Source organism: Grammomys surdaster, unplaced genomic scaffold (assembly GCF_004785775.1).
Source record: "Grammomys surdaster isolate TR1022 unplaced genomic scaffold, NIH_TR_1.0 125750, whole genome shotgun sequence".
In the NCBI taxonomy this organism is placed as follows: domain Eukaryota; kingdom Metazoa; phylum Chordata; class Mammalia; order Rodentia; family Muridae; genus Grammomys; species Grammomys surdaster.
Window position 1 is genome coordinate 167,540 of NW_021620582.1, and position 14,256 is coordinate 181,795.

General features: G+C 40.4%; 1 protein-coding gene, 1 long non-coding RNA gene and 1 other non-coding gene across 3 annotated transcripts in view; all 3 read right to left on the reverse strand.

The window, feature by feature from the left end:
* The window catches only part of Ccnb1ip1 (cyclin B1 interacting protein 1), a 4,519-nt gene extending 1,440 nt beyond the window's left edge, over nucleotides 1-3,079 (reverse strand). The window contains exons 1-2 of the mRNA XM_028788574.1: nucleotides 2,724-3,079; nucleotides 1,014-1,347 (exon numbers count right to left, since the gene is read on the reverse strand). Of these exons, the coding sequence (XP_028644407.1) occupies nucleotides 1,014-1,347; nucleotides 2,724-3,020 (631 nt within the window). The 5' untranslated portion in view covers nucleotides 3,021-3,079. The remainder of the gene's footprint in view (nucleotides 1-1,013; nucleotides 1,348-2,723) is intronic.
* A 3,400-nt stretch (nucleotides 3,080-6,479) lies between these two features.
* Nucleotides 6,480-10,909, reverse strand: LOC114639661. Its single transcript, XR_003714042.1, has 3 exons — nucleotides 10,738-10,909; nucleotides 7,543-7,613; nucleotides 6,480-6,679 (listed from the first exon to the last, which is right to left on the reverse strand). It is a non-coding gene; the product is annotated as an uncharacterized LOC114639661 (long non-coding RNA).
* LOC114639799 lies at nucleotides 7,360-7,436 on the reverse strand. The gene has a single exon (XR_003714063.1). It is a non-coding gene; the product is annotated as a small nucleolar RNA SNORD126 (small nucleolar RNA).
* Nucleotides 10,910-14,256: the final 3,347 nt, after the last annotated feature.

Below are 14,256 nucleotides of genomic sequence, written 5' to 3' on the forward strand. Positions count from 1 at the left end.
GAGAGAGAGAGAGAGAGAGAGAGAGAGAGAGAGAGAGAGAGAGAGAGGAGAGAGAATATTTTTTTAAATGTAAAAAGGACTGAAAAACATACAAGAATAAGAAAAATATCCAATGGCCATTTGGAATAACTAAATTGCCATTTATAAATAATGAAGCTAGGCAAAAAACTTCTATTTTAGACTAAGTCTCACTCTAGTCCTGAAGCTGGTTTGTAGAGCAGTTGGCAAAGATCCACCTGCCTCTGCCTCCCACATGCTAAACTAAAGGCTCACGCCACTCCTCCTAGAACATCAAAATTTGATTGAGTACTTGGAGAAGTCCATCACAAGAGGCTTTAATGTGTGTATGCCAATTTATACATTATATTACTACTGAGGAAAAAAACTACTAGATACTAGTACATTGGCACCACTGAGAATGAGCCAACATTTACCCACCAATCAGAAAAGATACTGAGTCACCCTAGATGTTTAATTGCATACTTGGACAATAATTAGTACATCCTTATTATTTAGAATCATGCCCAAGAGCATGGCACATAAAATATATTTGATATTTATATGATAACAGAATAAACAAACAAATGACCAAAGGGTAGAAATAAGAACTGCTCAATCTGGGCCAGCAAGGTGGCTCAGTGGGTTATTGGGCAGAGATTAACTTGTTCAAATTGAAAATAATTTAAGCTAGGCATGGTGGTGTACTCCTTAAGTCCCAGCATTCAAGAGGCAAGCAGATCTGTGAGTTTGAGGCCAGCCTAGTCTACATAGTGAACTCTAGGACAGGCAGGGTTATGTAGAGATCCTGTCTCAAAAAAAAAAAAAAAAAAAAAAAGCCAAAAAAATAAAAATAACTTAAATGTATGCAAATCCACCTGAGAGCAATGGTGTACTGAGTAAGACAAGGAATCCACAGCTCACTGTGATTCTTCACTCTCAGAGCCTTCTGAACGTGGGGAACTATGCAGCACAATGTAAAAAGACTAGGAGTTGGGTACTAGATTCCTTCTTACCTGATGGGAAGCCAAAGACTCCAGACTGTGGGATCATAGCTGGCTCCAGGGAGCCTTCTTGGCTAGCAATAGAGATATTTCTTAGCCTAAGGCTATCATAAAGGCCTTGGAGCTTTTGGTACTGGCGGTTGCGCTCCATAAGTTTTTCAGAGATATCACTAAACTTTTTCTTGTATTCTTCTAGAACTTTCTTCATGGAGGTAACCTCCCCTTTCATAGAGGTCAACTCTACATCCTTGCTCTGTATTTGCTGTGTGTATATCTTCTCCATCTGTTTTAAGTGGTTCTCGGCCTTGCTGAAATTATACTCTTGATAGAGACGTTCCTGGTGTACCTGTCCAAATAAACGAGAATCAGCACAATATCATAGACTCTAAATCCTCATCCAGGCAGAAGTGGAAAGAATGCTTATATAGGGACATCATTATTACAATATTTAAAACCTGGTTAAAAACATAATTACAACATACAATGAGTGGAAAATGGGCTGCTCAGAAAACTATACCACCAAAACAGGATGTCTTATCTACAAGTGACACACAGCCTGAAAGTTAAGAAATACAACAGAAGTTAGGTGTGAAGGTTTATGCATATCGTCTCAGCAGACAGGAAATGTAGGCAGGAGGATCAAACTCAAGGCCACCTGGGCCACATGGGACAAAACCAAGAAAAAAATCATATTACAGGAGATATAAATGAAGTCAAAATTTCCCAATGATCCAGAGTAAAATAATAAGATCTCAAAATATCCTTGCTTCCTATAATTTACACACATGTAACCCCATGTTGGGCAGAACACGTACAAGCACAGACATTGGGGGTTGGTCCTGGTGCCACTATGTAATCTAGATCTGGTGGCCCTAAGACAAATGGAATCTCAGATACGCCAGCTTTTGTTGTGCAAACCTTGCTCCCAAGTTAAATAATTGGTCAATAAAAGGCCTGTGATTGGGCAATAGAGAGAGATAAGCAGGACTTCTGGAGAAAGAGAAGGGAACCCTTGGAAGAAAAAGGGAAACTTTTCACCAGGAGACAGGAGAGGAGACATGTGACTAAGAGCCTGGAAGGTACAGCTAGCCACATGATTGGATGGGATTAGGTGGTCAGGTTATTTACATGAGCTAGTCAGGAGTCTACCCAGCTAAGGCCTAAGCTCTAAAATATTAAAAGGTCTCTGTATGGTTATTTGGAAAACTTCCTGTTTAAGGAATAACTGCTGACATATTAGTTTTCAGCATTAACTAATAAGAATATTAATAATTACTTTTCACACACAGAGTTTATTCACAAAATATAAAAGCAATACCTACTTAGCACATGACAAATACTTAATAAAATTAGGAAAAATATTTAAACTAAGTTTTCTGTACATTCACGTATTTATATGAAATATAGACATAAGAAAGGACTTTTCTACCTTCAGGGTAGTTAGGGATTGAGTTCAATGGTAAAGTACAACCTTTTAAGCACAAGGCCCTGGGTTTGGTACCTCACACCAAGAGAAACAAAGATCCTCCAAAGGCTTCAAAATCACACTTCAGTGTATATGTGTCTGTATACATGTGTACTTGTGCATGTGGAGGCTGATGTGGCCTATCAGGTATCTTCCTCACATGAGAGCCCAGCTCTCCTATGGTACTGAATTCAGGTCCTCATGCCTACACAAGGACTTTAGCCACTGAGACATCCCCTCAGCCCGTAGGCACTAACCTGGTATGTCCAGAAGGCCAATGCTCGGGAGCTAATGTCCAAAACAACCTCTGGTCGAAGCCCTGCCAACACCATAGCTTTGTACTCCTCTGATGGGCTGAGTTCTGTTCGGACAATATCTAGCTTTCCCGAAAGGGTACTGTTGCAAGCAGGGCAGATGGCTGGTGAACGACTGAACTCACCACTGCCATGCTGATCACAGAATATGTGAGAGCAGGCAGTGACCCAAGCATAACCCGAGAGCTTGATACGACACTTCCGGTAATTGCAAAGCAACATGTCTTCGCACAAAGACATGATGAATCTCCAAAAGAATCCTAACAAGGAATAAGAAGGCAAGTAAAACTGTAACGCATGTGGAATAAAAAAATGTACTGTTATTTGATTTTTTAAAAAAGACATTGTTTTAATAAAAGTACATTGCTTTCAGCCTCAATGCCTTGTTTTTCAAGTCCATGAAGTCATATATACAGATAATTCCAACTCTTACCAATGTTAAAAATATTGTGCACATGCAAAGGTTCAGAAACATCACATAGCACAAAAACAAAAATTGAATCTGTCCTTTGTGCCATTTTCCAACACCAAAACATACAGCATTCTACTAAGACCAGGAATGCTGGTGCAAGTCTTTCTCATACAGTCTTTGAAAGGCAGAAACAGAGAAACCGTTTTAAAGTTAACTGTCCAGGACAGTTAGGACTAGTACTCCTCATACTTGGTAAATATGAGATTGCACATACCTGCAGCGTTTTTCAGTAAAAATTTAAGTGACATCTTTAGGTTATTTTATACATCTTGACATCTCATATCCCTTAACCAAACTGCCTTGATTTTAAAAGACTAGCTGCCTGATAAAATTAGATGAGGCTAATTTATCTATTATGACACTTGAAAATCCTACATTAAAATGTCTGTTTATATTTTCAGTTAAACAATACATCTATGAATATTGCTATGGTTTGATTTAAAACATTTCCAACACATTCTCTAGTCTAAGTTATTTTTCAGTAGTGTTCATCATAGACAGCAACAGCTTTAACAAGTCATATGGTGTTTAATACTGGGTATATCAATTATATACTAAGGAAAAGTAAGCACATTCAATATACAAGTTTCCTTAGTACTGTGATTGATGGGCCACACCTCTAATCACTCAGAAAGCTTTGTTCGAGGCCAGCCTCAGCTACACACCAAGATCCTCTCTCAGAAAGCAAACCAATGTTGGGGGTGGGGAGAATGGATATGCTGACACCTTCATCTCAAATGTCACACCTGTACTGCCGACCGCCTGAGGATTCTGCGAATCTGAGGCAACTATGGGCTACAATGAGACCCTGTCTTCAGATATACCGACACCCTTGCTGTGTTTCTAAGTACAACTCACATGACATCGTAGGACAATTTTACTTTACCTCCAGCAGGGTAAAGCGCCCTTCCTAGCTGAGGTGAAGGTGCAGCCTCCACATCGCCACAAGGCAGCCGGGAAAGTCACACAAGATGACAGCCAGCCAAATTTTTCAGAACATGACCCACAGTTTTCCCTTCATTTTCTGCCTTTCCCCACCTCTTACAGAAAACAAAAAACAAAAAAACAAAAACAAAAACAAATACCTGCAGCAAGGCAAGCTAAAGGTGTCGGCCTTCCACTATAGACACAAAATTCGCGTGGCCGAGCTGCCAGGGCGCATGCGTGGTGCCCGCAAGGCCTGATGGGTAGCACGAGGCGGGCTGCTGGGTAGCACCGGGCACTCACTCTTGAGGTAATCAAGTGCCTAGCTTTTCTTCTGCTTTTACAGGTCAATCTACAGTTAATAAAATAACTTCCTTTAGTCTGTACAATTATTCACAAACTGCTTTAAAGGAAGCAATAGGTAGTAGTGGTGATGGCAGCCTTTCTTTATTGATATTGATGCATTTCTTTAATCCCAGCACTGGAGAAAAAGACTAATCGAGTTCCAGAGTAGCCCAGGTCAAACAGTAGACCCTTTCTCAAAAGCTACATGTTTCCTGTGTTTCTGCGTGGATGTCCCAGAGTTGTGAGGGGCCCTCTCAGATGCTGAGAGCTGGTCTAGGTCAGTGAGAACTGCTGGGGCATCCCTCCAGTCTCAGGACTTTGAGGCATCTTTACTGGTAGTTAAGTGGCTGTTTTGAAATAAATGAGTATGTTGTCTGCATGTACATCATCTGCACACTATAGACAGCAACATGTGCAACCTTCAGGGTTTACTTTGTGTTCTTGTTCATCCAACTTGCGAGTTGATTCTGTGACACAATTCTGGTGAGTCAGCCTTTATTTTTGAGTACATTCTACCCTCACATTGCATTATTTGAAGATGCTTAGAAATGTATTAATATTTATTAACTGGACCCAGTGATGGTGCCACATGCCTTTAATCCCAGCACTCAGGAGGCAGAGAAAGGCAGATCTCTGAGAGTTCCAAACCAGCCTGGTGTACAGAGTTCAAGGACAGCTGGGATGAGAAACCATGCCTCTGGGAAAAAGAAAGAAATCCATTACTTGGGGTGGCTCAGTGGTTAAAACCATTGGCTGTTCTTGCAAAACACCTGAATTTGATTTCCAACACCCATATAGCATCATCTCAAAACTGCCTGTAACTCCAGTTCTAGGGACTCTGATGCCCTCTGACCTCCTCAAGCACCAGATGTGACTTACAGTCAAGCAAAAACACTCATACACATATTAAATTTTAAAACTTTTATTAAAACAAATCATTTACAATGAAACACGAATGTTCTAATAACTCCCAAGATCACTGTGGAATGCTAGTATAATCAAAAAGTTCTCTACAGCTATTGGCCATGCTTTGAACACTTCACCCTATAACACCTGTTGCTTTGTAATTGTTTGACATGGCAAAGTTCAGAAAACTAGTGTGCGGACCGACACCCTGTCTATCCTTACGAAGCCCTGAGAAGACAAGTCAGTTTTGTATATGATGGATAAAATATTACCTAGGCTCAGTGAGAGGAGCAAAGTTTATTTTCTACCACAAAAAGAAGCATTTAAAAGACAAAACACTCTGATAATGATAGGGATCCAGCACATGAAACAGAAAAGACCATTGCCTTATGAAATCTTGGTTAGTGCCAAACCAAGAGTAGTCTGCTGGAAAAAAATATACTGTTACATGGGGACACACAATAAGACCATTGCCTTATGAAATCTTGGTTAGTGCCAAACCAAGAGTAGTCTGCTGGAAAAAATATATTGTTACATGGGGACACACAATATATTCTCATTACATACTGTGCCTAATTTTAGAACTCAGTGGAGCTTTGGGAACCAATGATAATGGCACTAATGAGTAGGCCACTTGGCAGACACAAGACTTATTCAACTTTATATGTTTTTGCCCACATGTCTGCACCCCATGCGTGCACCGAATACATGAACCAGATGAAAGCATCAAATCCCCTGGAACTAGAGCTAGCTACAGAAGGTTGTGAGCCTTCTACTCCTCTAGAGAAGCAACCAGCACTCTTAAACCCCAACCACCTCACCTCTCTAGCTCAGAAGTTTCTAGGTAGTATAGAAATTACCCTTTGAGTCTTATACTATTATTACTATCTGGGATAAAATATTAGAAAACTTGCCAATGTTATAATTGAAGTGATAGAACACAAGCCAGTGTGAATAGAAGCCTACTAGGTATCCTACATGTAACCACTATACTGTACCATCTCACAAGAGCTTTGGCTTTTTAAATACTAAAATTCAAGCAGCTGGCCACAAATTACAAAGCAGAATTTTCAGATTCTTGTGTATCAATAATGTCCCAATCTCAAGACTTACCACTGACACTGCAACTATCATTTTTCATACAACCATGATTTACAGCATGAAGGTCCAGACAGGAAATGTGACTGGTATCAACCTGGTGTTCTCTCCTGAATGTTAAATATTTGTACTTCTTGTATTTCATCCTTCATTTCTGGAGGGGAAAAAGGGAGGAGGTATTTAATGCTGTTCATAAGCTGTGTTTGCTTCCAAATTTCTTATACAAACATGTATAAAAAGTGTCAAGTAAGGAATTATGTCATAACCTGTTTGGCATGCAAACCCATTTAACAAATAAACTCATAAAATTGAATGTTAAACAAGTAATCATATAAAGACTGAAAAGTGATGAGTTTACTTTACAACTGTCAAAGTTAAAAAAGATATTAATTAAAAAGTGGGGATGGGGAAGAGCACTGGCCACTCTTCCAAAATACCCAAGTTCAAGTCTCAGCACTGAATGAATGGTGGCTCACAGCTGTCTGTTAACTCTAGTCACAGGGAATCCAAAATGTCCTCTTCTAGCCCCAATGGACACTGTAGGTACTTGGTACACAGGCACACAAGACAGCAGAATACCAATACACAATACACAATTTTAAACTGTCAAGCTCATTAGCTAACAGAATTATACCAGCCATCAGTACTTTTTCTGTAGTGTTCAAGATATTAAGGATCAACTAGATTCATCTCATATTAGCCCAAAGATAAAAACACAAAATGTTGATTCTATCAAATTCTTTAAATAATGAAGTCCCCAGGAGGGAAGGGCTGAAGTCAAGTTAAGAAATGTTTAGCAAGCTGAATTCAATTTCAAATGTTTGCCCTAACTCTAGTCTGCTCAGCACATGTATATAATCAGTGTGATCAGCTGAAACACGGACTTAACATGCATCTCATCATAGCAAACTGTAAATGACCGAGGAAGGGCAAACATCAAAGGCCTTTGCAACTAAGTCAGCTTCTAGTAATAGTGCATCCCTTATCATTCATGGTAAAGATGATTATTAAATTTACCTGTTATCAAATGAATCCTGTTTAATCTAGGACTCCAAATTGAAATACTAGAGCCAACTGCTTACCATCATCTAAGAAAACACAAAGGTTATATATTATAATTACATAAATCACAATCAACATGTTCCATATATCAAATGATAAGGAAATTAGAGTAACTTTATTTTCAACTTGACTCTCCACTAATGTCATTTAAAACCAGATGTGGTGGCACACACCTGCCATCCCAGCAGGCTGAGGCAGGAGAATGGAATATTGAAATCAAACACACCAAGTTTAAGGTCACTTAGCTTGGGCTGCAAAAGGCCCTCCAAATCCCAATAATAGTAGTAGTAGTAATAATAATAATAATATCCCAAGCCAACATCAAATTGGGGGAGGACCTCTACACAAACTCAGAATTTTAGGAATTAAGATGGCACTAGAGAGATGGCTCACAATTCGGAGCACTTGCTCTTCCAGAGGACCTAAGTTCTTTTCCCAATGCTCATGTCACAGCAGGCCAGGGAGTCCAACACCCTCTTCTGGCAAAACAAGACATTATGAAAAAAACCAATTCATAAGGTTTTTTAGTAAGTAGAACAGTAATCCAAAATAGTTTTCAAATCATATTTTAATTTCTCTTGAGCCAATATTAATTAATCTTCCATAAGAAAAACAACTTCCCCAAACAGAAAAATCACTTGGAGCCCCTGTTGACCACAAGATGGCAGTGTAAGGAAATTTTTACTTCCTCTGTCCTAAGAGCTTTCAACTAGCCAGAGTCAACTAATTTAGGCTCATAGGGGCTCAGACTGAAGTGACAATAGGGGGTCTACATGGGACTGACCTAGAGCCTTTGCATATATAATGTGTAGCTTGGTCTTCTTGTGGGCTGCCTAACAGCGGGAGCAGGCAGGGGCTGTCTCTGACCTTTGCCTGCTTTGGGGACCTATTTCCTCCTATTAGGTTGCCTGTTTGGCCTTAGTAAGAGGAGGTAGCCAGTATTAGTGTAACTTTATATGCCATGTTGGGTTGATATTCCTGAATGGCTTGCCCTTTTCTGAAGGGTGGGGGGAATGGGAGGAGAAGTAGGGAAAATTGTAATTGGAAGGCAATGAGAATTTTTTAAAGAGCTTACTTGTAACCAAAATAAAGTTCATTACTACAAATAACCTTCTGACACATTATTCACCTAATTATTAACTAAAAATTCTTAATAGTATGCAATTTAACATTAAACTCATGGTTTAGATTAATGATAGGACAAAAAAAATGTCTAGATGTGGTGGCTGAGTGCAACCCAGCATTCAGAGGGAGAATTTTTGGATTTAAGGCCAGTTTAACCCAGTCAGTCTAAACAAAAAGAATCCCTTGACAAGGAAAGCTTCTAAACAAGAAAGTTATATACTAAGTAGGTATCAAAAATTGCATGTGTAGTAAGTAAGCATAGTCCATCCACAAAAAAGAAGCATTTAGAAGACATTCTGGGGCTGGAGAGATGGCTCAGTGGTTAAGAGCACTGACTACTCTTCCAGAGGTCCTGAGTTCAATTCCCAGCAACCACATGGTGGCTCAAAACCGTCCGTAAAGGGATTTGATGCCCTCTTCTAGTGTGTCTGAAGAGAGCAATGGTGTACTCACATACATAAAATAAATCTTTAAAAAAAAGACATCCTGATAATGATAGGGATCAAGCACACGAAACAGAAAAGACCCATTGCCTTATGAAATCTTGGTTAGTGCCAAGCCAAGACTAATCTGCTGAGATTGTACCCAGTTCCATGGGAATACGAATATATTCTCATTCCATACTGTGCCTAATTTTAGAACTCAATTGAGCTGTGGGACCCAGTGATAATGGCACTAATGAGTAGGCCACTTGGCAGACACAGGACTTATTTAACCTTATATTATTATATTTATTTTAACTTTGTATAGGTTTTACTGCAGTACATACATGAACCAGATGAGGGCATCAGATTCCCTGGAACTAGAGCTAGCTACAGAAGGCTGTTTGTGAGCTTCCACGGGTGTCCTTAGGGAATTAAACTATTTAATTAGAATTAAGTTTCCTATCAATCCTGTAATGCCAACTTACTTGGAAGGCAGAGGCAGGAAAATCAATACAAGCCAGTCTGGGCTCCCGAGCAAAAGCCTATCTCAAAACTATTCAAACTACCAACATTTTTAATTGTTCAGTAACCTGTATTGCAATCCTGGACAATACAATATAACACAGAACACTTAAACCATTACAGAAAACTCTACTGGAAATCAGGACCAAGACAGTTAGCATGACTAATAAGTTGATAAGAAAAGGAGTTGCTACCTTTAAAATTACTACACATGTAGCCAAGTGTGGTAGCAGATACCTGTGATCCCAACACATGAGAGGTAAAACTGAGAGGATCAGGAATAATGTCAACTTGGACTACATAACCCAGAAAAAAAAAAAAGACATAAAAAACACAATTTTACAATTTCGTATTTACATAGAACTCTCTGCCTCTGATAATTTAGATCAATACCCTAAGATGTAACAACAATTCTGCCTAAACTCCACCCTGCTACTTTAGTGTGAAATAGCTACGGAAGACAGCTTGCTTTTGAGAACACTGGTTCTGCAGGTCAGAAACTAACGAGCCATGCATGCACAAAGGGCTATTCCATTCCACATCTCTCATCGAATAAACTGGAGACATGTGAACAGAAGAAGACAGCATAAATGTCTACAGTTTGAATAATGTCTGCCTCAAGTCTAATCCAAATGCTTTACCTTGTTTGAAAGGGGCAACCACTTTGTCATAAAACCCAAATACTGTATTTCCACTCTCTCTCTCAAAACATATATTCCCTAAGAATTTCATAAATATGCCATAATCAAAGACTGTTAGGTGTGGTGGCCCACACCTTTAATCCCAACAGTCAAGAGGCAGGCAGATCTCAAAGTGTAGGCCAACATAACAAATTTGAAGCCAGCCAAGGGATACACAGCAAGACCCTGTCTAACAACAACAAAAAGAAGAGAAAACCTTGTGGTATGAACCTTTAATTTAAGCCTGAGGCAGAAGGTCAGCAGATTAAAAGTAAACTTTAATTTTTTACAAAGCTAGAAGAGTCGAAGCTCTGCCAGTGTCCCACTTTTCAGCACCATGGGGAAGTTGCAAGAACCAGCATGTGTGTAACGCAGAAAATCTGGGTCAAAATGAGTACCTGCATTTATAGTCCCATCCAGCCTTGAAACCTTCCTCTTGAGAATGTCCAAGCCCACTTTATAGATATTCTGGGGTTTTCACAGGGCCTCTGGACCTGTACTGGGCTAGACTCAGCCACTGGGCTGAGTGCTACAGTCCCAGCTCTTTCCCAGACACATTTCATCTTCAACCTGAAACTAGAGAACAAAAAACAAACAAACAAACAAACAGGTAATGAGGCACAACTGAGACACAGACACCAAGTTCTGTTTTGAACTCAATCAGCTGTTTAGCATACACAGGGACAGAATACAGTGTGAGCATAATTGACCAACCGTGTGGCTCGTCACACTGCTTCATCCATCCAGGCCCACGACTGCTGTTAACCCGTTTCATTAGCGTTCCCTTCCTTAGAGCTGATCATCTACTTCCTACATATCTCACCATTATTTAAGTACATGGTTTTTGTTTTAAAAATATGCAAGCAAGGCTTAGCGAATGGCAAGGTGACTAAGCTTAATGGTTAAGAAAATAAATGTAGGATATACAGGCCACATATGCCTGTTAGCACATGCAACTCGCTAGATTAGGCTTCTCTTCCCACATTTTCTACCTAAATAACAATATCCCGTGGGTCAGGTGTGATGCCACACACCTTTGATCCCAGCTTTCAAGAGACAGTTACAGTGGATCTCTGAGTTGAGGCCACTCGTGTCTACTTAGCAAATTCCAGGACAGCAAGAGCTACATGCGACCCTGTCTCAAAAAGAAATAAAAATAACCAACTGAGTAGGGCTGCAGAGATGGACCAGCAGTTAAGAAAGCTTGCTGCCTTGCAGAGATCTCAGCTCAATTCCCAGCACCCATGTTGGGCAGCTCACTGCTGTTGGTAACTCCTTCTGGTTCAGAAGGCATCTGCATACTTTATGCATATGCCCTCACACATGTACAGACTTAATTATCCAGCCTAGCGGTGGCGACCCATGCCACCCAGGAGGCAGAGCCGGGAGTATCTGAGTTTGACACCAACCTGGTCTACAAAGAGTTCCAGGACAGCCAGAGCTACATAGAGAAACCATGTCTCAAAAGAACAAAACAAACTTTACATTCAGACAAGTATCATCAAGGAGAAAAACAGGAGTCTTGTGAGCTCCACACACGAGGTCACTATTAGAAAACTTCTTATGAGGAAAAACTATCCACAATGTGGATGTTATATAAATTCATACCTTACTTTTGCAAAGTAGTTAGCATTTACTATACATCAACTAGGATGTATTTCGCTCGCCCACAATGGTTCACACTATCCTCCGAGCAGAGCAGTATCACCAGAACAGACCTAGGCGCAACAATTCCAATATTGACTTGAGCAAAGCTAAAGTCCTTCTCAAAGTGTTTTAAGTACTTTAAGACACAGAAGCGACCGTTAGCCCTCCTAGGGCGTTTTAAATCACCTGTCCTCAGAGTTTACTATCTAGTCTCACACATGGTCTCAGCAAGTAAGTACTACAACAAACACTGTTCACAAAAGGCTCACAAATGCGCCAAGGTGGTGGGCCCGCAACATTCACCGGAGAACTAAAGACAGAGGATGAACTCGCTGTCCCAGGATCGCCCCAGATTAGCGCCAGGGTAGTAACGGTGCCTTTTCCCGTTAGAAGAAAGTGATGCCGAGGATCTCCCCAGATTCAGGAACCCTGTGCACTAGGTGGAATGTACTGTTTCTGGGTCGCCTGGTCTCGGAAAAGCTGGCAAACCTAGGACTGCCGAGGCCCACGTGGAAACAAACCAGGTACTCTACCTGCCTGCCCTCCCCTGACCTCCCGAAACAGAAATGTATCTCTTCTCAACTCACAAACTCCAGCGCCGACTTGAAATAAAAGCCTTTCCCCCGGTTAGACCCAAAGAAAGAGAAATTTAAAACCAAAGATCCGAGTTAAAATCCAGAGATCCAAATTAACTGCGCACTTACCAGACCACCAGAAGCGAGAGATAGAGAACGCTGAAGGACCGAAAGCTACCTAAGTAATGGGACTCCGAACCTGATTGGCTGAGTTCAAGGAGCCTCTCCCCCTCCTCCTCCTCCTCCTCGTCCTCCCCCTCTACCTCAACCTCCTCTTAAAATGTGCTGCCGGACTGCGACTCAACTCTGATTTTAAGACTGAACTCCTACACGCAATTTCTTTCTGCATCACGACACAAAACACAAGCAAACACAGATAACTATAGTGGTTTGAGTATGTCCTTGTTATACTCAAAACAGTTTCCATCTTGAGTAACCTCCCATCCTTTTGCAACTTCAGCATGGCTAACTTAACGCAAGGTAATAGGTCCAATTACAGTTTACAACTATCCGAGTTAGAAATAGCATTCAGGCCGAGCAATGGTGGCACACGCCTTTAATCCCAGCACTTGGGAGGCAGAGGCAGGCGGATTTCTGAGTTCGAGGCTAGCCTGGTCTACAGAGTGAGTTCCAGGACAGCCAAGGCTACACAGAGAAACCCTGTCTCGAAAAATAAAAAAATAAAAAAATAAAAAAATAAAAAAATAAAAAAATAAATTGCATTTAGGGCAATCATCAAGCTAACAAACAATCAATACATTTATTAATGGGTAGTTTAATGCTTATCCTTCAAAATAAAATTTTGAATACTTCTACACATCTAAACCTCCATTTCCCCAACTTAAAATTATTGTAGTACGACAAGGGTAGGGTTAACAGGTTAGCCCTTGATGTTAGGTTTTCCCTTGATGTAAGCTTTTTGTACCATTTGCATTGCGATTGGACACCATCTTTTAGACAAAGAAGTACTCTACAGAACAGGAAAAGATCTTTACCAAGTACATATCCAATAGAGGATTAATATCTAGAATACATTAAAACTTTAAAAAATGCATATCAAGAAAATTAATAACCCAGTTCTAAACAAAGAAATCTCAAAGGATGAAAGACAAATGGTTAAGGATCACTGAAGCAATGGTCAGCATCTTTAGTCATCAGGGAAATGCCAATCAAAACTATTCCATCTTACCCCAACTAGAGGACCAAGATCAAGAGAACAAATGACAGCTCATGCTGGCAAAGATGTAGGGAGAGAAAAACACTCATCTATTACTGGGAAAGTGAAAACTTCCACAGCCACTGTGGAAATCAGTGTGGCATTTCCTCAGGAAGCTGGGAACAGAGCTACCTCAAGTTCCAGCTATGTATCACTCTTGGACATATACCCAAAGGATGCTTCATTCTGCTACACAGACACTTGCTCATCCATGGTCATTGCTGCTGTACATAATAGCCAGGAATAAGAAGAGAAAATTGGAGAGAATTTTCGGAGAGTTGGCTCAGAGGTTAAGAACACTGATTGCTCTTCCAAAGGTCCTGAGCTCAATACCCAGCAACCACATGGTGGCTCACAACCATATATAATGATATCTGGTGCTCTCTTCTGGCATGCCATTGTACATACATAATAAATAACTGAGTCTTAGAAAGAGAGAGAGAGAGAGAGAGAGAGAGAGAGAGAGAGAGAGAGAGAGA